The sequence below is a fragment of the Tursiops truncatus genome, chromosome 4 (assembly GCF_011762595.2).
Source record: "Tursiops truncatus isolate mTurTru1 chromosome 4, mTurTru1.mat.Y, whole genome shotgun sequence".
NCBI classification, from domain to species: Eukaryota; Metazoa; Chordata; class Mammalia; order Artiodactyla; family Delphinidae; genus Tursiops; species Tursiops truncatus.
The window spans coordinates 99,273,877-99,301,107 of record NC_047037.1 but is presented as its reverse complement, the minus strand read 5'-3'; the positions used below and the strand labels follow the sequence as shown (position 1 = coordinate 99,301,107).

Here is a 27,231-nt window from a genome sequence, read left to right as displayed (position 1 = left end):
TTTTTGTTGCAGTGGTAAATGGGAGTGTTTCCTCAATTTCTCTTTTAGGTTTTGCATCATTAGTGTATAGGAATGCCAGATATTTCTGTGCATTAATTTTGTATCCTGCCACTTTACCAAATTCGTTGATTAGCTATAGTAGTTTTCTGGTAGCTTCTTTAGGATTCTCTATGTGTAGTATCATGTCATCTGCAAACAGTGACAGCTCTACTTATTCTTTCCAATTTGGATTCCTTTTATTTCTTTTTCTTCTTTGATTGGTGTGGCTAACGCTTACAAAACTATATTGAATAATACTGGTGAGAGTGGGCAACCATGTCTTGTTCCTCATCTTAGTGGAAATGGTTTCAGTTTTTCACCATTGAGAATGATGTTGGCTGTGGGTTTGTCATATATGACCTTTATTATGTTGAGGTAAGTTCCCTCTATGCCTACTTTCTGGGGGGTTTTCGTCACAAATGGGTGTTGAATTTTAATAAAAGCTTTTTCTGCATCTACTGAGATGATCATGTGGTTTTTCTCCTTCAGTCTGTTAATATGATTTATCACATTGATTTGCATATACTGAAGAATCCTTGCATCTCTGGGATAAACCCCACTTGATCATGGTGTATGATACTTTTAATGTGTTAGATTCTCTTTGCTAGTGTTCTTTTGAGGATTTTTGCATCTATATTCATCAGTGATATTGGCCCGTAGTTTTTTTGTGGCATCTTTGTCTGGTTTTCGTATCAGGGTGATGGTGGCCTCATAGAACGAGTTTGGAAGTGTTCCTCCCTCTGCTATATTTTGGAAGAGTTTGAGAAGGATAGGTTTTAGCTCTTCTCTAAGTGCTTGATAGAATTCGCCTATGAAGCCATCTGGTCCTGGGCTTTTGTTTGTTGGAAGATTTCTAATCACAGTTTCAATTTCAGTGCTTGTGATTGGTCTCTTTATATTTTCTATTTCTTCGTGGTTCAGTCTCAGAAGGTTGTGCTTTTCTAAGAATTTGTCCATTTCTTTCAGTTGTCCATTTGGTTGGCACATAGTTGCTTGTAGTAATCTGTCATGATCCTTTGTATTTCTGCAGTGTCAGTTGTTACCTCTCCTTTTTCATTTCTAATTCTGTTGATCTGAGTCTTTTCCCTTTTTTTCTTATTGAGTCTGGCTAATGGTTTATCAATTTTGTTTATATTATCAAAGAACCAGCTTCTAGTTTTAACGATCTTTGCCATCATTTCTTTTTCATTTCTTTCTGATCTGATCTTTATGATTTCTTTCCTTCTTCCAACTGTGGGATTTTTTTTTTCTTCTTTCTCTGCTTGATTTAGGTGTAAGGTTAGGTTGTTTATATGAGATGTTTCTTGTTTCTCGAGGTAGAATTGTATTGCTATAAACTTCCCTCTTAGAACTGCTTTTGCTGCATCCCATAGGTTTTGGGTTGTCGTGTTTTCCTGGTCATTTGTTTCTAGGTATTTTTTGATTTCCTGTTTGATTTCTTCCGTGATCTCTTGGTTATTCAGTAGTGTATTGTTTAGCCTCCATGTGTTTGTATGTACTTTTTACAGATTTTTTCCTGTAATTGATATCTAGTCTCATAGCGTTGTAATTGGAAAAGATACTTGATACGATTTCAGTTGTCTTAAGTTTACCAAGGCTTGATTTGTGACCTAAGATATGATCTATCCTGGAGAATGTCCCATGAACACTTGAGAGGAAAGTGCAATCTGCTGTTTTTGGATGGAATGTCCTATAAATATCAATTAAGTCCATGTTGTTTAGTGTGTCATTTAAAGCTTGTGTTTCCTTATTTATTTTCATTTTGGATGATCTGTCCATTGGTGTAAGTGGGGTGTTAAAGTCCCCCACTTACTGTGTTACTGTCGATTTCCCCTTTTATGGCTGTTAGTATTTGCCTTATATATTGAGGTGCTCCTGTGGTGAGTGCATAAGTATTTACAACTGTTATATCTTCTTCTTGGATTAATCCCTTTATCATTGTGTAGTGTCTTCCTTTGTCTCTTGTAATAGTCTTTATTTTGAAGTCTATTTTGTCTGATGTGAGAATTGCTACTTTAGCTTTCTTTTGATTTCCATTTGCATGGAATATGTTTTTCCATCCCCTCACTTTCAGTCTGTATGTGTCCCTAAGTCTGAAGTGGGTCTCTTTTAGACAGCATATATACAGGTCTTGTTTTTGTATCGTTTCAGCCAGTCTTTGTCTTTTGGTTGGAGCATTTAATCCTTTTACATTTAAGGTAGCTGTCGAAAAGTATGTTCCTATTACCATTTTCTTAATTGTTTTGTGTTTGTTATTGTAAGTCTTTTCCTTCTCTTGTGTTTCCTGCCTAGAGAAGTTCCTTTAGCATTTGTTGCAGAGCTGGTTTGATGGTGCTGACTTCTCTTAGCTTTTGCTAGTCTGTAAAGGTTTTAATTTCTCCATCGAATTTGAATGATATCCTTGCTGGGTAGAGTAATCTTGGTTGTAGGTTTTTCCTCTCATTGCTTTACATATGTCTTGCCACTCCCTTCTGGCTTGCCAAGTTTCGTCTGAAAAATCAGCTGTTAACCTTATGGGGATTCCCTTGTATGTTAATTGTTGCTTTTCTCTTGCTGCTTTTAATATTTTTTCTTGGTATTTAATTTCTGATAGTTTGATTAACATGTGTTCTGGTGTGTTTCTCCTTGGATTTATCCTTTATGGAAGTCTTTGTGCTTCCTGGACTTGATTTACTATTTCCTTTCCCATATTAGGGAAGTTTTCAACTATAATCTCTTCAAATATTTTCTCAGTCCCTTTTCTTTTCTTCTCCTCTTCTGGGACCCCTATAATTGGAATGTTGCTGCGTTTAATGTTGTCCAGGAGGTCTCTGAGATTTTCCTAAATTCTTTTGATTCTTTTTTCTTTATTCTGCTCTTTGGTAGTTATTTCAACTATTTTATCTTCCAGGTCACTTATCCGTTCTTCTGCCTCAGTTATTCTGCTATTGATTCCTTCTAGAGAATTTTTAATTTTATTTATTGTCTTGTTTGTCATTTTTTGTTTGCTCTTTTGTTCTTCTAGGTCCTTGTTAAATGTTTCTTGTATTTTCTCCATTCTATTTCCAAGATTTTGGATCATCTTTACTATCATTACTCTGAATTCTTTTTCAGGTAAACTGCCTATTTCCTCTTCATTTGATTGGTCTGGTGGGTTTTTACCTTGCTCAGTCATCTCCTTCATCTGCTGTATATTTCTCTGTCTTCTCATTTTGCTTAACTTACTGTGTTTGGTGTCTCCTTTTCGCAGGCTACAGGTTCGTAGTTCCTGTTGTTTTTGGTGTCTGCCCCCAGTGGCTAAGGTTGGTTCAGTGGGCTGTGTAGGGTTCCTGGTGGAAGGGACTGGTGCCTGTGTTCTGGTGGATGAGACTGGATCTTGTCTTTCTGCGTGGCATGACCACGTCCAGTGGTTTGTTTGGGGGTGTCTGTGAACTTATTATGATTTTAGGCAGCCTTTCTGCTAATGGGTGGGTTTGTGTTCCTGTCTTGCTAGTTGTTTGGCATAGGGTGTCCAGCGCTGTAGCTTGCTGGTCGTTGAGTGGAGCTGCTTCTTAGCATTGAGATGGAGACCTCTGGGAGAGCTTTCAGCATTTGATATTACGTGTGGCCGTGAGGTCTCTGGTGGACCAATGTCCTGAACTCAGCTCTCCCACCTCAGTGGCTCAGGCCTCACACCTGGCCAGAGCACCACGACCCTGTCAGCCCCTTGGCTCAGAAGAAAAGGGAGAAAAAAAAGAAAGAAAGAAAGAAAAATAAATAAAATAATTAAAATAGAAAACAGTTATTAAAAATAAAAAAATTAAGAAGTAATAAAAAAAGAGAGAAAGAAAGAAGAGAGCAACCAAACCAAAAACAGAGCCACCAGTGATAACAAGTGGTAAAAAGTATATTAAAAGAAAAAAAGAACAGTCAGAACCCCAGGACAAATGGCAAAAATAAAGCTATACAGACAAAATCACACAAAGAGGCATACACATACACACTCACAAAAAGAGATAAAGGAAAAATATATATATATATTATAAAAATAAAAGGAAGAGAGCAACCAAATCAATAAACAAATCTACCAATGATAATAAACTCTAAATACTAAACTAAGATAAACATAAAACCAGAAACAAATGGGATACAGAAAGCAAACCCCAAGTCTACTGTTGCTCCCAAATCCACCATCTCAATTTTTGGATGATTTGTTGTCTATTCAGGTGTTCCACAGATGCAGGGTACATCTAGTTGACTGTAGAGATTTTATCCGCTGCTCCTGAGTCTGCTAGGAGAAGTTTCCCATTCTCTTCTTTGTTCGCTCAGCTCCTGGGGTTCAGCTTGGGATTTGCCCCTGCCCCTGAGTGTAGGTCACCTCAGGGTGTCTTTTGGGGAGTCTGAGGTCTACTGCCAGCATTCAGTAGAGTTCTGTAGGAGTTGTTCCACATGTGGACGTGGTTTTGATGTATTTGTGGGGAAGAAGGTGATCTCCACGTCTTACTCCTCTGCCATCTTGAAGTCGCCCCTTCCAGCTATTTGCTTTTACAAAATAGGAACTAAACTCAAAATATTCCAACTCTTCCATCTCATTACTGTTTATTATAATTTTTTATATTTTCATATGACTTAAAATACCAATATATAAAACAATTCACTGTTGTATAGTATAGAAAAAACTCAGTAAAACAAAACTTACATACATGTGTTGAAAGGTAAACAGAGGCATATTAAAATTTCTAAGAATTTATTTGAGCTAATGAAGCCACATTCTTTCTTGGATGAGTCTCATATCCAGTCACACCTCAGATTGGGACTTGAACCCATGATCCCTGACTTAGGAGGGGACTCAAACCCACGTCTTTTAAGTGAAACTGCTCACGTGGTATCAGGACTTACTGAAGCTCAGGTTCTTTTGTCTCGTCACAGAAAGATTTAAGGGTGAGGCAAAATGATAGGCAAAGAGTGAGTTTATTAGCATAGGAAGCTTGTGAGAGATACAAGTGGGCATGCAAGGGAGTGCAGCCCTGAGAGCAAAGAGGGCTACATTTTTGTAATCAAAGAAAAAGTGGGCGGGGGGGGAAGGCCACCTTCTTCATCATGTTGGGTAGATGTCAAGGCTTACATCATTAGTTCCTCCTTTGACCCTATGTGGTTTAGCTGGGACTGTCATGGCGCTATTGAAATTATATGTATTTTAGCAGAAAGGTGTTAACATATACTAAAAAATGGTTATTCATCTCAGGTTTTGGTATAATGTCCCCTTTCATCTAGTTTCTTTCCACTTTCCCCTATATTCCATCTTGGCTACATGCAGAAATGCTCTTCTTCAAGGACCATTAACTCCCTGGCTTCATGTAACAATATTCAGACCCCATATCTATTGTCTTGTGTTTTAACTATCAGGACTTGTGGCTTGAGTGTGCCTGGAACTTGAATGCACCTGGTCTTCCTTCAAGATAGAGTAGGTTATTGGATTCTTTTCTTGAGTGGTCATCAGCTTACAACAGTTTCCCAAACTCCCTTAAAATTTCCTTTCTGTCTTTAATCCCCTATTGGGATTTTTAAACTAATTATTCTACTCTATCCCTATCACTAGCATTGATTTGAATCAGGCAGCATCAAACTAAAAGTGGTTAGGGTCACTCTGCCAACAGGAGCTAGGGGAAAGGTGTTTTTTATACAGCAGACATAGAAGCAAAGCATGGAAATTATTTTATTGGCTATAGCTTAAGTGGGTACCTCATTTAAGTGGGAAAGTCTAGATGGCTGTTTGTGATTGGTTGTTCTTAGGTTTTTATTTCCTAACCTTGGAGCATTTATAGGAATTTATTATAGCTTAGGTTTGGGTTTGCTTACACAAGCTGCCAAGGCATTAGAGCCACCTCAGTCTAATAGCCTCCTTGTTTAATTACTTTAGTACATGCTTCTGCAGGGTAGAATATCTTGTGAACTGTATCTGCTTTTATGGCTGGTTAAGTAGAACAGAGAACTTCTTCCATTAGTTATTTTATGAGTCTGTTTCTTTGGATCAAGGAGAGGCTTACATGTGATGAATAGAAAAGCTCTGTCTTTTGGAGTGTCTTGCTCAATGAAAGCTTTTGATTAAGCAAGAATCAGTTGTCTTCCAAAGGGTTGGCAGGAAGAATGTGTCATGAACCATAAAGCTGTTTGTTCTAAGAATGTACATGTTGGATAATGGTATGGTAAAGTTACTGTGGCCACAGGAGGAAACAAGAATTACACTTGGAAAGGAGAAGTCTATTATACGCACAGGATCCAGGAAGGAGGTCATCAAGGCCATGCAGGGCCACAGGGGAAGCAATCGGTTTTGGTCAAGTGACAGAAGACAGGAGTGAGGGGAAAGTCTAAGCCAGAGTCTTTATTGGGGTTTCTGTGGGAAACGCAAGGCAGGGCCCAGTAAACAGCTTAGGATTGGCTAGTTTGAATAATTCCTTCAGGCTTTGGGCTATAGGGTTGGTCTCTAGTTACCTGGTACCTGCCCCTGGGTTTAAGACAGAAGAAATACTGGCTTGGTGTGTGAGAGTTAGGTAAGGAAGTAGTTGGGCCTATAGACTCCGGTTTGGTTGGTTTGCCTATGAAAGATATGCTCTAGTCCCAGAGCCTTTTGGTATCTCTAAGAATTAGCTAGCCCTGGGAAAGACAATCTCCCCTAGGCCAACAAGTCACCAGTAAAACATCATGAAATACAGAAAATGAAGTTTAGAAGGCCTGGTTCTAATCCTTGGCCCATGCAATTCCTGGGTATTGAATTCCTTATCAGTAATGTGAAAATGAAAATATCTGTCTCACTTTATTGGACTGATGAGGACCAAGTAAGTTAACGTTTGTGAAAAAGCTTTGATGGTATAAATTCAGTATACAAATAGTTGCCCTCAGGAATCATTATATCCAAGGTGCTCTTGAAGTTTACAAAAGAAAGAACCCTTTGGTGTACAACTGATTCTTGTTTAACCAAACCATGTACATCTAAATATTTCACAACTGGAGAATAATTATGTGTTTGGTTTTTGTTTTAAATAGGGGTGAAAACTTTTACCCACTAAATATATGTAGTACAGGACTGTGCTGCCAAAAATTATATGCATATAGATTAGTGTTATACATTATTTTTTCTATACACTCTTCTCCCTCTGCCTTATTGAATCTTGTAATTCTTTAAGGTTAAAGTCCAGTCTCTCCATCTTGGCCAAACCTGCCAAACCACCCTCATTCACTAGTGTTGCTATCCTTTGGACACTTACTCTATTTACTATATATACTGTTTATTTGTTTCTTATATTCAGTTCTGTGCTGTCAATTATGTTTTCATAATTTATTACCTTAAAATATTATAATAAGTCCAGTAAGAGCAAGCAATTCTTGTATCTAATTTCTTCATTCCTTGTATGGAATTTAATATATACTGTAAACTCACTAAATATTGTTTTTTGCTTATTAACACATGATCTGTAGGATCAATGGAGAACTTTAGGAGGCAAAAGAGTTTTGAGGCAAATGTTTACATTAACTACCCAATAATGAAGCAGAACATAAAAGTTTTTTATAATATTTAACTCTCTTTGATATTAAAGAGTAATTATAGTACCTTATACCCCAAATCGGATTTTTTAACCTTTTTTTTAATTGAAGTATAGTTAATTTACAGTGTTTTACAGCAAAGTGATTCTGTTATGTATATAATATACATATGGTTATATATGTATATATATATTCTTTTTCAGATTCTTTTCCATTGTAGGTTATTATAAGATATTGAATATAGTTCCCTGTGCTGTACAGTATGTCATTGTTGTTTATATATTTTATATATAGTAGTGTGTATCTGTTAATCCCAGACTCCTAATTTATCCCTCCCCTGCCCAACTTTCCCCTTTGGTAACCGTAAGTTTGTTTTCTATGTCTGTGAGTCTGTTTCTGTTTTGTAAATAAGTTCATTTGTATCATTTTTTTTTAGATGCCACAAATAATTGGTATCATATGATATTTGTCTTTCTCTGTTTGACTTACTTCACTTATTATGATAATCTCTAGGTCCGTCTATGTTGCTGCAGATGGCATTATTTCATTCTTTTTTATAGCTGAGCAATATTCCAGTATATATATGTGACACAACTTCTTGATCCATTCCTCTGTCAATGGACATTTAGGTTGCTTCCATGTCTTGGCTATTGTAAACAGCAGACATAGCTTCCATGTCTGCTATGAACATTGGGGTGCATGTATCTTTTCCAACTAGAGTTTTCTCTGATATGCCTAGGAGTGGAATTGTAGGATCATTTGATAACTCTATTTTTAGTCTTTTAAGAAACCTCGATACTGTCCTCCATAGTGGCTGCACAAATTTACATTCCCACCAACAGTGTAGGAGGGTTCCTTTTTCTCCACACCCTCTCCAGCATTTATTATTTGTAGACTTTTTAATGATGACCATACTGACCGAAGTGAGGTGATACCTCATTGTAGTTTTGATTTGCATTTCTCTAATAATTAGCGATATTGTGCATCTTTTCAGGTACCTGTTGGCCATCTGTATGTATTCTTTGGAGAAATGTCTGTTTGGTCTTCTGCCCATTTTTTGATTGGATTGTTTAATTTTTTGATATTAAGCTGTTTGTATATTTTGGAAATTGAGCCGTTGTCAGTAGCATTGTTTGCAGATATTTTCTCCCAGTCTGTAGGTAGTCTTTTTGTTTTGTTCATGGTTTCCTTTGCTATGCAAAGGCTTTAAGTTTATTTAGGTCCTATTTGGTATTTTGGTTTTTATTTTCATCACTCTAGGAGATGGATCCAAAAAAATATTTCTGCAATTTATGTCAAAGAGTGTTCTGACTATGTTTTCTTCTAGGAGTTTTATAGTATCCATTCTTTCATTTATGTCTTTAATCCATTTTGAGTTTATTTTTGTATGTGGTGTTAAAGAATCTCTAATTTCATTCTTTTACATGTAGCTGTCCAGTTTTCCCAGCACCACTTATTGAAGAGACTGTCTTTTTTCCATTGTATATTCTTGCCTCCTTTATCACAGATTAATTGACCATAAGTGTCTGGGTTTATTTCTGGGCTTTTTATCCTGTTCCATTGATTTATATTTCTGTTTTTGTGTCAGTACCATGCTGTTTTAATTACTGTAGCTTTTAGTCTAAAGTCAGGGAGCATGACTCTTCCAACTTCGTTCTTCTTTCTCAAGATTGTTTTGGCTATTTGGGGTCTATTTTGTTTCCATACAAATTTAAACATTTTTGTTCTAGTTCTGTGAAAAATGCCATTGGTAATGTGATAGGGATTATATTGAATCTGTAGATTGCCTGGGGTAGTATGGTCATTTTAACAATATTGATTCTTCTAATCCAAGAACACGGTATATCTTTCCATCTGTTTCTGTTGTCTTCAATTTCTTTCATCAGTGTTTTATAGTTTTCAGAGTACCCGTCTTTTGCCTCCTTAGGTAGGTTTATTCCTAGGTATTTTATTCTGTTTGATGTGATGGTAAATGGGATTGTTTCATTAATTTCTCTTTCTGATATTTTATTGTTAGTGTATAGAAATACAACAGATTTCTGTGTATTAATTTTGTATCCTGCAACTTAACTGAATTCATTGATTAGCTCTAGTAGTTTTCTGGTAGTGTCTTTAGGATTTTCTGTGTATAGAATCATGTCACCTGCAAATATTGACAGTTTTACTTCTTCTTTTCCCATTTGGATTCCTTTTATTTCTTTTTCTTCTCTGATTGCTGTGGCTTGGACTTCCAAAACTACGTTGAATAAAAGTGGTGAGAGTGGGAATCTTTGTCTTCTTCCTGATCTTAGAGGAAATGCTTTCAACTTTTCACCATTGAGTATGATATTAGCTGTGGGTTTGACATGTATGGCTTTTATTATGAAGAAATAGCTTCCCTCTATGCCCACTTTCTGAAGAGCTTTTACCAAAAATGGATGTTGAATTTTATCAAAAGCTTTTTCTGCATCTATAGATGATCATACATTTTAAAATATTTATTTATTTGGCTGCACCGGGTCTTAGTTGTGGCATGTGGGATCTTCGTTGCCATGTGCAAGATCTTCGTTGTGGTGTGCAGGATCTTCAGTTGCAGCATGCAGGATTTTTTTTTTTTAAGTTGTGTCATGTGGGATCTTAAGTTGTGTCATGTGAACTCTTGGTTGTGGCATGTGGGATCTAGTTCCTTGACCAGGGATCAAACCTGGCCCCCCTGCATCGGGAGCCTGGAGTTGTAGCCACTGGACCACCAGCGAAGTCCCAAGATGGTCATATGGTTTTTATCCTTCAATTTGTTAATGTGGTGTATCACATTGATTGATTTGTGGATATTAAAAAATCCTTGCATCCTGGGATAAATCTCCCTTAATCATGTTATATGATCCTTTTAATGTATTGTTTGATTTGGTATGCTAGTATTTTGTTGAAGATTTTTGCATCTGTGTTCATCAGTGGTATTGGCCTGTAATTTTCTTTTTTTGTGATATCTTTGTCTGGTTTTGGTGTCGGGGTGATGGTGGCCTCATAGAATGAGTTCAGAAGTATTCCTTCCTCTGCAGTTTTTTGGAATAGTTTCAGTAGGATAGGTGTTAACTCTTATCTAAATGTTTGGTAAAAATTCACCTGTGAAGCCACCTGGTCCTGGACTTTTGTTTATTGGGAGTTTTAAAACTACCTATTCAATTTCAGTATTGGTAATTAGTCTGTTCATATTTTCTATTACTTCCTGGTTTGGTCTTGGGCGATTGTACCTTTCTTTAGACTTGGGAATGGAAGACGTTACACTATTCCTAGAGCTTTAGATGGCTGTCCCCATTCATTTCTCTAGCTACAACCTTCTTTGTGAAGCAATGACCTTGAGCAATAGGTAATATGCTACTTAGATCCTATGCTTTCCTTCTGTACCACACGGTAGGTAAGACCCCTGAATTCCCTGCTCAGATGGCTTCAAATCTCCTTTCAAGAACTTTAAGGCTTCTTGTTGGGGGTCCATCCTCCAAAGGGTGAACTGTGCTACTGGTATGCTCAACCTAGGTTGAATAGAGGACCAGAGTTGGCATCTTTTTGTAGCAGAGGAGGGACACAGCTGGGACATAAAGACTGGGATGCTCATATACGTGCTTGTGTGAAGTCCTTCATGGTATGGGATTTACCTAGCATCAGGGAAGAAATAGAAATGGGGTTGACTAAGGTTAGGAGTTGGCTCTGGATGGACTACCACATGCTGGCATGAAATTCTGAGAAGTCCAAATATTTTAAATTTGAACCTGGCCTTCCAGTATCTTTCTAAAGTAGGCAAATGGAACATACTTAGAGTTTAATCTTCTTTAAAGAATGATCTATCATTTAAAAATATTTAGACATTTGGTATGTGAGCTCTATACTTCCATTCTTTCCTTGGACCCCACATTTTTAGAGGCTCTATTTATTTTAATACTTGGAAATTGTAACTAAATGTTATGTAACTGTATAAATACAAATATAACTTGGTGTACATGCAGTGTTTTCAAAGGATACCTTATGATTTAAATATGATAGCATATCTATATCTACTAATGACAATATATTTTTAGTAAATTTCCTAGCCTTTTAGATCTTATAGCAATCTTGAATTTATTTATACTCTTATTTTAGTGAATCATATTCAAATTTAAAAATCTAATTTAAATTACTTTCAGTATTCTTGGATAAGATTAAATTTAGCAGTTGATACCTTTTGGCTATTTTGGTATCTGAATCTCATTCTGATTTCTTTCTTTCCTTTTTTTTGATTATGAGAGAAGAAACACTATTGTTTCTCAAACATCATTAATTTAACATAGAAAATAATTTACCATTTTGTTAAACATCCTTATGTAGTGCTTTGAAAAGAACCACATTTCTCATTATTTGCAGATATTTTGTTATTTCCTTATCTCTTGGTTCAGATTAGTCCTGATTCAGTGTATGCGTGTTATATTCTTCTCATTCCTGATCTTTCTTTCCATCTAAACATTTTTTCCAAACCCAACATATTTTTAAATAAAGATATGTAATGATTTCAGAACTTTTTTTTCTGTCACAGATGTAATTTTTCACTTTTATTTAATCTCATATTTTAGGAGAATTGATTGTTTGATGAGAGTTGTTAATACTTTTCATTAATATGAAGAGATATAGTCTGAAGATGTTAAAATGTAATTATTCAAACAGAATTTATTGACAGTATATCTCTATACTCCTATATGGGAGAGTAGAGGGTGCAGTGTAGACAGTAGTAATTACATGCGTTCCCTGAGGAATAAAATCAATTCTGATTAGAAATTTATCTGAAATAAGAATAATCACTGGATAAGTATCTTAGAGGCTCTCCAATGGGAAAAATGCTTAGAATTTTGGACACTTATTTTGACAGTTCTCAGATTTTATTAGTTGTATCTTGTCTTACTATTTATATTCTGAATGGTTAGCTTACCATTTTAAATGAGCTCTGATAGTTCTGGTTGCCTTTAAATTTACGTGTAAGAGTCATATAAGACCTATAATATTGTTAGTATGAAAGGTATTTAGATGGGTAATTTTATGTGCCTCTGTGAGATTTTTGAATCACCCCTGATAAACAGTGGGTGTGTTTTGTAAAATTGTATCCACAGTTCTAAAGGAACTCATTGTTTCTTCTGGAAAATACCTTCTGAATTTCAAGCAAGCAACTTACAAATGAAATTTTAGATACATAATTGTTTTTAAGTTTGTTTGATGGATAATATAAATTGTTTATTTGTGGAAATTTAAAGTAGATAATTGAAAGTATTAGTGTTTCAACAATCCAATAGACTGAGGAAAGAAACCATTCTGTTAGAAACTATATTAATTGAAATTCCACCAGTCTCGATTAATTAACTCTCTACAGTCAAATAAAATAAGAAACTGCAAACTGGATGAGTTAAATAAGCTTATTATAAATCACTGAAGTGTGGTATCAAGAAATAGAACACATTCACTATAGAAAACAGTTCATCATTTCTACTGTATTTTAATAGAAATGAGAAATTATGATGACCAGTTATGTTTTTCCAAAAGACTGTAAAGTTACCAGAATGTGTTTTTGTTTATTGAAAATTATTATAACTTTTATTATACAAATAAAATATACTTACAATCTAAATTTGTAATATAGAAGTATGCAGTGTTAGATGTATAAATAATGCCAATGCCAATTAGTTTCAATGTACTCAAACATTTTTACTAAAATTAAAAGAAAGGTAAGTTTTTTCTATTCATATAGGTGGCAGAATGCTTGTATGTAAACATGCAGAAGTGAAGAAAATCCAATGATCTAGCTCAGAGTAAAAGCCAAAGTGTTTCCAATGCTTACAAAGGCTTTTTTGCACCTTCTTTGCCTCTCTGTTTAGTGCCCGTTCAAGCTGTTCCTAAAACATACCTATACCCTCCTGCCTCAGGGATTGGTACTTACTCTTTCCTCTTCACTGCCTCACCTCTAAGACATTACTTAAATGTCACAACCTCAGTAAGGCCTTCTCTGGTCATACTATTTAAAATTTCAACCCTCTTCCCCATCTCCCTGCCTTATTTTTTCCCATTGTACTTTCTACCATATTTTTCAGTTGACTCATTTACAGTTTTTATTGCGACTCCTCACTTTAAGTAAGATCCACGAAGGCAGGGAGTTTTTGTTCAGCTAGTGCACTTCTGTATTCCTAGTGTCCAGAATAGTGCCTGATAAATATTTCTTGAATAAATCTAAAGCCTTCTCTATGTCTATTTTCTATCAAAATAGACATGTAAATATTTAATTGAATACTGATGAGTATACCTCAATTTGTGGCAAATTGGATATGAAGACAAATGGGTAACTAGAGTACATTTGTCATTGGTCTAGTTATTTGATCACATAATAGATGCTATTATAGGTTGTTTATAGAGTACTAGAAACCATTTAAAGTTCTTTACATATATTAACTAATTTATGCCTCACAACAATCTTATGAAACAGGTACTCTTATCAGCTCCATTTTATAGTTGAGGAAACTAGAGATTAAATAAAATATCCCTTGATGTTGCAACTAACATGTAAGAAGGTAAGATTCATACCAGGACAGCTGGTATGTTCAGAACGTATTGTCTTAATGAAAGCCTCCTGGTTAAAATCCTGCACCATTGTTGCTTTGCTTTGCTTTATTTGTATACTTTTTATTCATTTTTCTTTCAGCAAAACAGAAAATTTTTGAAGTAATCATATATGTTCGTGGTTTCATAATCATTTATTTTATTTTTGCTTTTTGCAGTGGGATGCCATCACTGAAATGGATGAACATAATAGGCCCATTCACACATACCAGGTATGTAATGTGATGGAACCAAACCAAAACAACTGGCTTCGTACAAACTGGATCTCCCGTGATGCAGCTCAGAAAATTTATGTGGAAATGAAGTTCACACTGAGGGATTGTAACAGCATCCCATGGGTCTTGGGGACTTGCAAAGAAACATTTAATCTATATTATGTGGAATCAGATGAGTCCCATGGAATTAAATTCAAGCCAAGCCAGTATACAAAGATTGACACAATTGCTGCTGATGAAAGTTTTACCCAGATGGATTTGGGTGATCGCATCCTCAAACTCAACACTGAAGTTCGTGAGGTGGGGCCTGTAGAAAGGAAGGGATTTTATCTGGCTTTTCAAGACATTGGGGCATGCATTGCCCTAGTTTCGGTCCGTGTTTTCTACAAAAAGTGCCCCTTTACTGTTCGTAATCTGGCCATGTTTCCAGACACTATCCCAAGAGTTGATTCTTCCTCCTTGGTTGAAGTAAGGGGCTCTTGTGTGAAGAGTGCAGAAGAGCGTGACACTCCTAAACTGTATTGTGGAGCTGATGGAGATTGGCTGGTTCCTCTTGGAAGGTGTATCTGCAGTACAGGATATGAAGAAATTGAAGGTTCTTGCCACGGTAAGAAAGAAATATTTAAATAATTATTCATGCATTCAAATGATGGTTTTTTTAAAGGTAAATTGGCTGTATATTTATTTTCAAATAATACATTTTCGAATACTATTCCTGGAAGAATTAATTGTGGAAGAAATTAACTCATATTAACTATAAGATAATTTCTGATTTTTTTTCCTCCTGGGAATGGTGTATGAAAATGTAAAATAACTTATATACCATGACAAGTGTTCTTGCATATTGCCTTCAGTAGAATAGTTGCTGTATGAATTGCTATATTTACCTGATTTTTATAAAGGAAAGCAACATCAGTAGCAGCAACAAAAAGCAAAAGGGATCAAAGCAGGCATTTGCTTAACTTTTATGTTTTGGTGGTCTGTAGAGAATATGACATTTAAAGACAGTTTGAAAACAATTCTTTCTTTCATGTTGAATTGTAATAATTGAATAGTACCTAGGTAAGCTGAAATTATATTTAAATAAATGAGGAATTCATATGTTTGCATATGAATCATACATATGTTTAAAAATATGTAGGATAGTTTATAGGAATGTTATATGTTTGGTGATTGAGTACTGAGTATATCAGAAATTAATTTATCCTTTGCTACTATTAAATACAATTTCCTACCATATAACACATTAGCTTTTTTTGTTTAAATAGCAGTACTTGTGCAAGATCGAATTGTTAGGAAGTATGAACACAGTGCAATGCTGATTAAGTTTAAAACCATACCTTTCATGTAGTTATGATATGAAATATCTGTAATTTTCAAGATAAAACAATTTTTTATTTGAATCATTTTATGAAGGCTTATTAATCTAATAAATATATACACTTAAAAATTTTTGCATATCCCCTGATAAAGATAATTTGTATCAATTATGTTTGGATTTAGGACTCATAATCAAAATACAAATAAAGAAATAAAATTAATGCTTGGTAAATAGTAACATAGTAGAGATCTTTTCCTCTCAATGGTAAATTATTTATAGTTATTTTTCTATAGCACCATACTGAATTTACTTACTTTTTTGGTGATGTTCGGTGGTATGTTGCCACCCATTAAAAGGGATGAAAGTAAATGAGAAAAAAACATGTTTGTTTCTATATAAGGGTCAGTGGTAATATATGTGAATTTTTAAATGTTTTATCTATTTATGAAACGCTTGGGGTCTTGAATGCTGAAAAAGTTCACTAAAGCCACCGGTGATGATTATGTTTGGTCATTTGAAAGTACTGTTTGTGTGAAAAGTCTGTAGTATATTTATTTAAAGTGTGAGCCAACTTTCCGTCACTATTTAATCGTTACAATATATTTCATTGAAATTTATATAGATTTAATTCAAAATTTTTATTCACCTGTAACAAGGATTTAGAATGAAACAAAATAAGTTATCAATATAAATGATCCTTTGAAGGGGCACTATAGAATATTTTACATTGGAAAATGCAACATGAATAATTTTTCAGTGAGATTAAGAAGACAATAATAGCCAAGGATAAAACATATGACATATACTAACCATGTAGTTTTACCATATTTTATATTAGGTGGATGCTGGATATTGGTAAAAATAATAAAGCTTTAAAATTATTTAAACAATAATTATCTAAGGATTTATGTGATTAATTATTATTAAATATATTTTATGGCATTGATCACAGAATTAGAGGTAGTGACAATCATTGATGACTAGATGTTTTTTGCTTAATATGTCTGCTCTGTGAAATTTCATTCTTGTTTGCATGCCTGAAAATTCCTTCAGTTGTTGGCAAAGATGACTTTGGATATATGATAATTATCAGCTTATCTAGAGCTACTGCTAGACTCGTTCATTTTTATGGCTTGTTATCTTTATTATTATTTATTTGACTGCAGAAATGAGAGAGTGGGTACAGTACAAATGTTCATCATCTTCTTCTAGCAGATGGCAGAAATTGGAAGTTTATACTTGGATTCTAAATCCATGGCTTACTAACTTCCTTATCCAAAAATAAATTAGTGGTTATAATCAATTAATGGTAAAGTATATGGAAAACTATTACATGCAAACACATGTGCCTGGTTCCAATTGAATACAATGAATTGCTATTTACAAACAGAAAGGAAGTGGATGTGGAGACCTCATTTTTAGAGAAAGGTATCTTACACTATCACTAGTTTCCATTTTAAAGTATTTATTTAAGTGTGTTCTTGATTCTTCATATTGCCCCTTTCTATCCTCTGATAATAATTTTTTATCATGGATTCTGTTGCAGTCTGTCAACAATTTATCTCACAACCAAATCTCAGAATTACCTATAACCTACATGAAAAATTAATTGAAATTTATGTGAATAAAGAATAGCTCAGGCAATAATGTGACCATATGTTTATATATATAATGAGAAAAGAAAAAACAATGTATATCATTTTCTTTTCTTCTGGCTTAGTCTATTAGAGCTTTTATTTTAGCTATTTTTTTGAGTACCTACTATCTGTTAATCATTTTGATAGGTAGTAGAGATAAATATAAATAGAGGCATATGTTTCAATGATCTATTGCTATTGAGGTAAAATAACCCAAAATTTAATAACTTAAAGCCATAATAATTTATGATTTCTTAGGGCTCAGATGGGTAATTCTTCTGCTTATTGTAGAATAAATAGAGGTCACTCATGTAGCTGAATTCAGCTGGGAGATTAACAGGGGTTGGAATGTCTAAGATGACCTCTTATATTCCAGAGCCTCTCTCTACATGGCCTTACATCATTAAAGAATCTGACACAAGCTTTTTAACAGTATAGTGGCTGGCCGAAGAGGGAGTTTTTCACATGGCCAGGTATAAAGTGAGTATGCGAGGGGACTGCAAAAGGGGCTGAATGCCTGTAAGTATGTTTATAGGGAGCTGCCAGTGTAACATTATACCACAGTCTTCTCTCTTAATTCTTGTGACTAATGTCCCTCCTTCATGCACAAAAGCCCACATCCTCCCAAAGATCTATTCCATTATGGCATTGTGTTGAAGTCCAGAAGAGCTTCAGTGAAATCTCTTCTGGATATGAATAAAGCTTCATAGCTAAAGCTCTCCTTCATCTGGAGAATTAAAAACTAAACGAGATGTTATCGTTCCTCACACACACAACACACATGGGACAGGATTAGGAAAGTTGTAAAAGATTCTCACATTCCTGAAGGCAGGGAACATAGCAATCACTGGTCCATTGTGATTCTGAAATCCAGCAAAGGTCATCAGAGTCCCTAATTATAGAGGCAAGGACTGTTCTTTGCTTGGAGCCCAGTTCTGCAACCTGGGATTAGTTCTCTGTGGCTCTTTGTCTTCATTACTCTTGACTTTGCCCTCTGAGTTATCCTCCTTAGTTATAAGAATTTCCATGTGGCCAGTTGCTAGTTTCACCATCTTTCAGGAAAACTTCGTAATTTGATCCACAACATTATGAAGTACTTTTTGTGTCTTCCAAGTTATCACAGGTAGTATTTCTCACCAATTGTTGGTTGACCTTTCATTATCTCCAATAATAATTGATTTACTGCTCTTCCATCCTCCAGTCACAGCCTTCTTGCCACCCTTCCAGCCTCCACAGTTTTTTCATTACTAAAGCAAATGCCACATGTTTTAGCTTTTTGTTAAAACAGTATCCTTTATCCTGTATAAGTTATTTGCTTACAATCTGGAAATATGGACTGGGTTCAGTTGGCTGGTTCTTCTGCTGGTTTTATCTGGGTCACTCAATGCCACTGCAGTTATTTGGAGGTTTAACAAGGCTGGACATCTAACATGGCTTCACTCACATGTCTGATACTTCATCTGAGATGTTTGAGGCCCTAAAGTCGCTTATGGTGTAAATCCTGATAGCAATTTTAATACATTTCATTTTAGGAAATTATTCTATTTTTTCTTTCTCTTCCATTAGAACTAGTTAGTCATTGTGCCATTAAAGGGACTTCACAATTTGGCCTTGTCTTATTATTTTCTGACTTTGGCAAATTCTGTCTCCTGTTTTGTTTTTGTTACTTTTGAATAATCCATGTATTTTTCATGTTTCTTGCTCTTTTTTTTTCATGTTTTATCTAGCTGCTTGGTGTCCCTTTCCTCTTCCTTTTCTGTGGTGGAATTTTATTCATCCTTCAGGGTCTAGCACAAATATATATATCACATATATATAGCATGTATATCTGTATCTTCACAAAGTTAATGTCTCTGTCATCTGTGCTATAATTTGTTCTAATTATTTATGTGCCTGTTTTACCAGGGCTGTCAGATAAAAGAGATATATTTAAAAATCATTTGTGTAATGAAGGGTAAGGAATTTATTGATGTGAATGATAAGTAGTACCAGGTTCTACTGAATGATAAGTAGTACCAGGTTCTACTGAATAGTTAGAGGTATACTGACAGAATGCTCTGTGTCTTCATATTTCTGTGAAATAGGAAAGTTTTCTTCAGGGAGGGTTGTGGTATTTTAGATCTGGAAAGCCTTTGAAAATATTTTTATCCCTCATTTTATGAATCAGGATTCTAAGTTATAGAGAACAGAATTTTATTCCCTGGGGCCACTTGGTAACTAATACTAGATTTATAACTAAAGCCTAGATAATTCTCAGACTGGTCTTTGTGTGTCTTTCCTCCCTCCATGTCTCCTTCTCTCCTGCCCTTCTTCACTTCCTCCCTTCCTTTCTCTTTCTCTTTCATTTCCTTATTCCAAGCATCCATGCCCTCACCTTGATGCTTTAACTTTTCCTGCCTGCCAAACAGTACAGAGGAGCCCTTAGTTACTCATCATTAATTAGTCCCTTTTTGCTCTGTGTTTATTTTGTGGAATCTGATATGGGCACTGTTAGAACAGTATCTACACATCCATTCTGAGATTTAGGCTACTGAGAATGATGGAAAAATATAGATTTATCTGGGACTTTGCTGTTAGACATGATAAATAGGAAAAATTATAGTGAGGTTTTAGGAATACTCATAATTTACTTGAGTACATTTGAGAACTCTTGGCCTGCTACATAACAAAAGTACAATAAGCTGGTTTAAAATAGAATAAATCTATATCTACCCATACTATCATATATAATGAATTGTGTATATTTATTTGCATTTAAATAATTTATTATCATGCTTTATCCTAAAAGTTATAATACTAAATGTTTCAACTTGTGATTCCTTTCTCTGTAATGTTAAGGTGTATCTAGATCCAAATTCTAGAAGCACAAAAAAGAGAGGCAATTTTATTCTTATTATTTTCGATCAGGTTTAAATAGACATAAACATTATATTAAGCAGATATGCTAAAATTTAAAACCAAACACAGTAATTTGGGTAACTCTACATTATAGGCAGTATTTTATACTTGCTCCAATATCTTATTTTTCATAACTTTTTATTTTATTTCATAGGTTCATAATTAAAACTGCCATACTTAGTCATATTGATGTTACAGATTTAATTTTTTTAATTGTCTTAATTTATTCCACCAAGGGCTTGAATATAAAATAGCACAGATTCATAAAACATTAATTTACATCAAATAGTGTTTCACTTCATATAACTAAGAATATCTTAACACTATGGAAGAAAATTGGAATCAATTAACATGGAAAATTGAATAATTTTTGTTGAGTTGTGAGTTCCGAAGTGACATGAATCCCTAATAAACTCCTGTTGGATATTAATTTAGAATAAATCTCATTTAGGTAGTAACACTTGTACTTAGAGATATTAGTTAGGGTTTGGTATTTCAGACCTGCTATGAATATATATGTACATTTATTGCAAAGGTATCTTCTTTAAGCCTTTAAGTATCACATGATATAATTTAACAAAATAACATCTGGCTATGAAAGTAAAGTTCTAAAACATAAAGAATATTTTATAACTTTTTCTCTTCCTAGAAACATGTTATTTTCCCTCTAGTGCTGCTTAAAAATTCTGGAGGAAAGGATGGTGGCAGTTCTTGGACCATTGCATTATTGTTCACAGAGGTGAATGGGATATGCAGGGCCTTTGGTGACATAGCTATTGATTTGATCTCCTGAAGAGTGTTGTTATTAAGACTTCATGACTCTGTCCTCTGTTGCAATTCAGAAGCATTTATGCTCTGTGTTTATGATCTTCTGTCTAATCATGTTATCAAGAGATGATTGTGGAAGCAGAGAGCATAAAGAAATTTTGAAACACCAGGATTTGCTGGCATTAAATAAGGGGGCTTGAGGGTATGATGAAAAGCTGAAAGGTGAGATTGGGATCAGAAAAAGGGGCAGACTTATTGGCCCAAATAGTATTTTCACTTTCTAAAGGTTATCACAATGTAAATATAAACTCTTACAATATAACCTTCAATTCCAAATAAAGCTGCTTTATTGCATGAAGCAATTCCAGATTTTCATCTGGCTTGAGAGGAATATGAAATCAAGAGGCTTGAAGGAGTCTAAAAATAGAAGGTATTATTTCCAAACAAAACATAATAAAGTTAAATAAGTATATTGTACTTTGTTCTTTGTCACAATTTTTTAAATAGGTTAAAACATAAACTGTCATGAAATGATCATTCTTAATAAATTATTTTGACCAGATTTTAACTTCAATTATAGTTCTCTTTTACTGTCGGCCAACTTGAAAGCTATAAATCATATTTCTATAGGAGCTATGCTTAATTTAAAAAATCCTTTCTTAACACATATACCTCTAAGAGGGGATAAAATTATATAGTATCTCTGTTTTCTTTCCAACATGACATACCGTGTCACCCCCTGAAATTACTACCTTTCTTGTGAACATTGTCTAGAGTTTTAGTTTGGCTTTTTAAAGAAACAAAATCAATAGTTTCATAAAGTCAGTACTTAGATACACCAAGATATATTAACAGATTTTATACTTGATTTTTTTCTATCATTATATCCTTTCTTCTGAGTTCATTATTCCATTTGCTGAAGTATATCCTTTGGTAGATCTTTTGGCAAGGTTCTATAATTTTAAGCCCTTTATTTAATGGATATCTAAAAATATTTTGTCCTCCCTTTTCAATGATTGTTTATTTGGGTATAGAATACTAAGTGACTATTACTTTTCCTCAACACTCTGAAAATATTATTCCCCTGTCCATAAGAATCTGTTGTTGCCAGTGACCTTCTGACAGCTTTAACTGTCATTATTTGGGAGATTACTTATAGGTTCCATATTTTTGGTCTTCAGTTACATTATTATGTAACTGCTATGGATTATTTTTTCCTGCTTCACTTCTCATTTTGTGTTTTAACCTGAAAAAGTGTGTGTGCGTGTGTTACTTTATTCTGTTTTGTATTTCTAGAATACCTATGAGATATTTGTTGAAGACTTTCAATATTATCCTCTTTGTCTCCGATATGTTTTTTTTTTTTAATTTTCAATCTCAACTAATTTCCGGGTAATGAATTTTCACTTTGGCTACAGCTAGTTAAGAGATTACTTCATCCATTGAGGTTTTTCTTTTTCATTCTCACTTGTTATTGTTTTATTTCTGCCTACTTTGTTTCATAATTTATTTTCCTTTTTTATGGATACTATTTTATTCTTTATGCATTTTAAAGTCACATTCAAATAAGTTTTGAAAGAAATTGAGTCTAAATATTTCTAAGCATTAGTGTCAGCATGTACTTTGGAGTTGTAACTTGTGTGCTAACTTGTTTTCTGTCTTTTTTTTTTTTTAATTTAGAGAGTTTATATTTGAACTAATCTTCTTCCCTTAGGCCTTATAAATAGAAAACTGTAGAGCCCTAAGAAATTTACCAAATAATTCATGTTAGTATTACTGGTTGACAGGAGTTCCACTCCATGCATTCAGGGATCTAGGACTTCTTGCATTTAGTGGGCCAGCCATCTCCTAGGGCCTTGTAGTTATCTGTGTCCAGTTCAGAGGTTGTAAAAAGGGATTGGAGAAGGCGCATGTGTTTCTTAACCAACTCAGATCTGAAGAGCCACATTAATTCCTCTCAAATACAACACTGGGAACTGGTTATGTGACCACACCTAACTGCAAATAGGGGTGGGCTGTTGTTAAATGTTATCCCTGGCTCAATAGTCACTTTCCAGCAACAATTCTTTATCATGGAAGAGGAAGCCCAGTTTTTGTAGATACTTGGTTATCTCTGCAGTAGTCTGCCACTTCATCCACAAAGTGTACGTAATCATCCTCATGTATCTGTCAATACAAATTTTTCTCCATCAGGTTCAGATACGTTCTCTTGTCAGCTGGTGACCTACACATTAAATGACAAGCCATTTACCCTAACACAAAATACACAGTGGTTGAAATAAGTAGAAAACTGCCATTAAGAAAGGAGAATAATAGGAACTAGTAGTGCTCCATAGCAGTGATGGGCAGGCATTGTGAAGAACCTCAACAGCAGTTGAGTTGATGCTCTTATCCGTCGTTCTCAATGGCCCTTGGCTATGCTATCTGTGAGCTTCTTATTATCCTGACAGTTTTTGAATTAGTTATTGGTGGCTGAACGGCTTTCATACCTGTTTCATGCTCATCTATTTTGGGGACTCCAGAGTCATTTCATAGTTACAGGGTCTTTTAGACCAGACTCATGATTTGTTGGCAATAAGATTTCCTCAAAGTCATAGTAGCCTTTTAATCTGTTTGTCAATTCCACGTCTCAGAAACTACACACAAAATCCACACCTGAAGTTTTTTCTTTGTGTATACACACACACACACACACACGCGCGCGCGCACACACACACACACAGGCCCTTCAATTAGGGTAATATTTAAAAGATGAGAAGACAAAATTCCAAATTCTAGAGCTTTAACATATAGAAGTTCATTTTTAATTTACATTACAGTCCAGGGTGTTCCTGGCTGTTGAGGGCTTTCCTTCATATAGAAAATAGGAGAATTATATATTTTCTGTCTATAGCTCCATTATCTCGTATGGCCTTGTAGTCATCTGTATTCAGTGAGAGAAAGAAGGAAAGCATATAAGGTACACATCTTCTTCTTAGAAGCCTTGGCATAGAAATGACATATACATTTTACTCAAGTTGACACACTTGTAAAAATTATATAATCAGTAGAGTAAAAGCTTCTTTGTGTAAGCTTTAATATTAAGCTACATCCAGTATAAATAATCAGGATTTTTTTGATCAACAGACAAGCATTAGGCTATATATTAATGTTCCATCAAACCAGATATAAACTGAACTAATTATGCTAAATTAAACATTAGAATATAAGTTATTTCTATAAATTTAAACCTTATTCTCTGTCCATAGAAATAAATAGGATTCAACTATTTGAAGAGGCGGTGATTATTTCCATGAATTATCCATAATAGCAACAAAGAACATTCAGAATAAACTTTCAAGTGGGATATTATGTAGTACATTGAAGATATAATGGCAGAATTTTACCAGAGGAGAAAAATATCTCACTTTTCATTTTATAGGAATAGAGTATAACAAAATATTGTATTTAATAAATCTGTATATAATTCAGGTTAAATTTTATTCTAAGCATCATAACAACTATATATAGTAAAATTATATCATGCGTGTTAAAATCTGAGGATAATTTTGTTATACATTTTTTCATTATATGTTCAGAGCTAGCATTAGAACTACAAGGTACAGTTGACTTTGTATCCTCCATATGAAAAAAAATGTAATAATTTTCATTTTTAGAGTATTTACATATCTCAGCTCTAGGGAAGTATATTTCAAAGGACAACATAGTTCTAAGGAGAATAGGCATCAAAGGAATAAAACTTGATACAGAACAAGGAGTGGGTGCGACAGGGTTGAAAAAAGTGTATCTGATATAAATATACTTAAAGTGTTTACTTTGATTTAACATATCTTGTTATCCTTTGTGAGAAAAGCATTTTTTATTTTATTTATAGTAACAGTTATGATTACCTGGGAAGTGATGATAAACTCGAATACACATTGTGATGATATGGGGGGGACATTCTTAATATTTTTTAGTCCTTTGAAATAATGACTTATAATGAGAATTAAATAAATTACTGGTGTCCTCAATTATGCACGTGGCCTTTTAAAGAAATAGTTCTCCTTTTTTGTACTTGAATTTTTTTCCCTTTTGGCATATAATACTATACAATGGAAAATTTTAGTATTGCAAATATTTCTCTATCACTATTCTGTATAACCAGTTACTGTTTTCAATCTGAGCTTAGGCCAAACTATCTGTTTTTAGGATAAGTTATAATAAATAAAGAATATAGGTATTACTGAAAATGGTAGTCTCCATTTTACAGGGAACTATAGAGTGGTGATAAACTTAAAGGGATGGAGATTTCCAGTTGCCAGTTGCTCTATACAAGGACTATCACCATATAAAGAGGCAAGCAGTACCAAAATTGATGGGAACTTTGGGAGCATAAAAACAAGCTCTGCTTTATCTTCAGCAGTGGACAAGGAAAAAGCATGATTTATTCCCATTATTTGACAGTATCAAAGGCGACTGCTATAGAAAGCCATGAAAACCTCTTGAAAGATGCAAACCCTGTTCCTTTGGACAGAGATAAACAACTATTGTCTTGGATAGAATTCTTTAAATAGGATCAGTTTATTTTTTGTTTTTTTCTTAAGATGCCTTATATCCTCATTTCTTTGTTTTGTTTCTATTCTTGTTTTGAAGTTAACTAATACTATTCAGGATGGTTTACTTTTCACCCTACCATGGTAAAAAATTATATTATTTATCTCTATATTAATTAAATATTTAAAATGAAATTAACTGGAAATTTTTTAACTGGTAAAACTTTGAAATGGCAATACATATGGATTATGTGAGAGCTTTTCTAAAGATTCTCTATTAATTTACTAATTGCATTATGACCAAGAGCATACTCTTCTTAAAGCCTAATTGTATGTGGGTATTATAGATTGCTAAATGTGAACTAATTTTCCATGCATATGAAATATGATGCATAATTATGTAAAAAAATTAAAAAATAATTATCCTATACAATAAATAGGATACATTAATTAGGTAAATATTTTTATTCACAATGCTTGCTAAATTTTTTCAAAAGTTCTCTGACATCTAGTGAGGTGACCACAAAATTTCTCTACATACTTATTGATGAAATGTTATAATATTATATTGCCTTAGATGACCCATCTTTGACTCAGTAAAGTTATCTGTTCCTGATGCATTATTACTTTAATGCTGAATTATATATTTTTTCTTACATTTGTTAAAAATTGGCAAGAGGATATTCTATCTAATGCAATGAATTACAAATTTGTTTTGAGTGATGTAAGGAAGAGTAGAATAATTTGATGTACACACTGTGGTCTTAGATGAGAAGTTTAAATATTTGTAAGATATAAATTTTAATTTAGAATTATAAACAAATCACACTCAAAATTGTTACTGTTTTGCCACTTTGAACTCAGCAGAAATGATTAGAAATGTTATATGAAATAATAAGTGGAATGACATATAGATTATTTGAAAAGGATGCTGAAGGAGAGCAAGAGCCCTGTCAGACATTAAAATATATTCAAGAGAAGATATTTAAAATGTGTAGTATTATTTCCCAAAGAGAAATATTTATCAGTGGTACTGAGTAGACAGGGAAAAAATAGACTACATTACATGAAATAGTTTAATCTATGGTAAAGTAGAGATAACTAATTAATAGGGAAAATAGATGGATTATTTAATACCACGGTTCTTACTTTATAGGGATTGAGATTGGGGAGGGGAGAGCAACAGTGATGTGGGTATAGGGCCAGCACTGCCATCTTTTACCAAGTCCCAGAGGAGTTACCTTCACCATTGAATCCATCTTTCTTTAAAATGTGTGCAATTAGCCTCTAATTATACCTTAGTTTAAGGATCTAGTTGGGGGCAAGAAAAGTCCCACAAAAAATTTCTTGTTACAATAAAATGAAGCATAGGCAAAGTTTTAACAAAAAGATGTTGGTTTGTAGGATACAAATTAGGATTTTCATGGAACTTTACAACTGTGGTGAAACAGTAATTTTTGAAGACTAGGAGAAAAGGTGAAAGAGAAACATGAAAATAAGAAGACATCATCTAGGTATTAAATATGGATTTGGGTCAATCAAAGGAAAAATCACAGGTTGTTTTTGATATTGTTAAAGAAAAAAATCCTTGTGACACGTGTTAAAGAACCAAGTTTTTCGAGAGTGGCGACCAAGTCTGTGGAGCCACCCTAGGAGCTGGCACTGTCATATCCCCTCCTCTTCCACCTCCTGTTGCAAGCAATAAAGTCTGT

At 34.1% G+C, this 27,231-nt stretch overlaps 1 protein-coding gene across 1 annotated transcript in view; it reads left to right on the top strand.

Moving 5' to 3' along the window:
* Positions 1-27,231, top strand: part of EPHA6 (EPH receptor A6) — an 868,762-nt gene that overhangs the window by 132,728 nt on the left and 708,803 nt on the right. Inside the window, exon 3 of the mRNA XM_019922241.2 lies at positions 14,304-14,967. Coding sequence (XP_019777800.1) covers positions 14,304-14,967 — 664 coding nt within the window. The remainder of the gene's footprint in view (positions 1-14,303; positions 14,968-27,231) is intronic.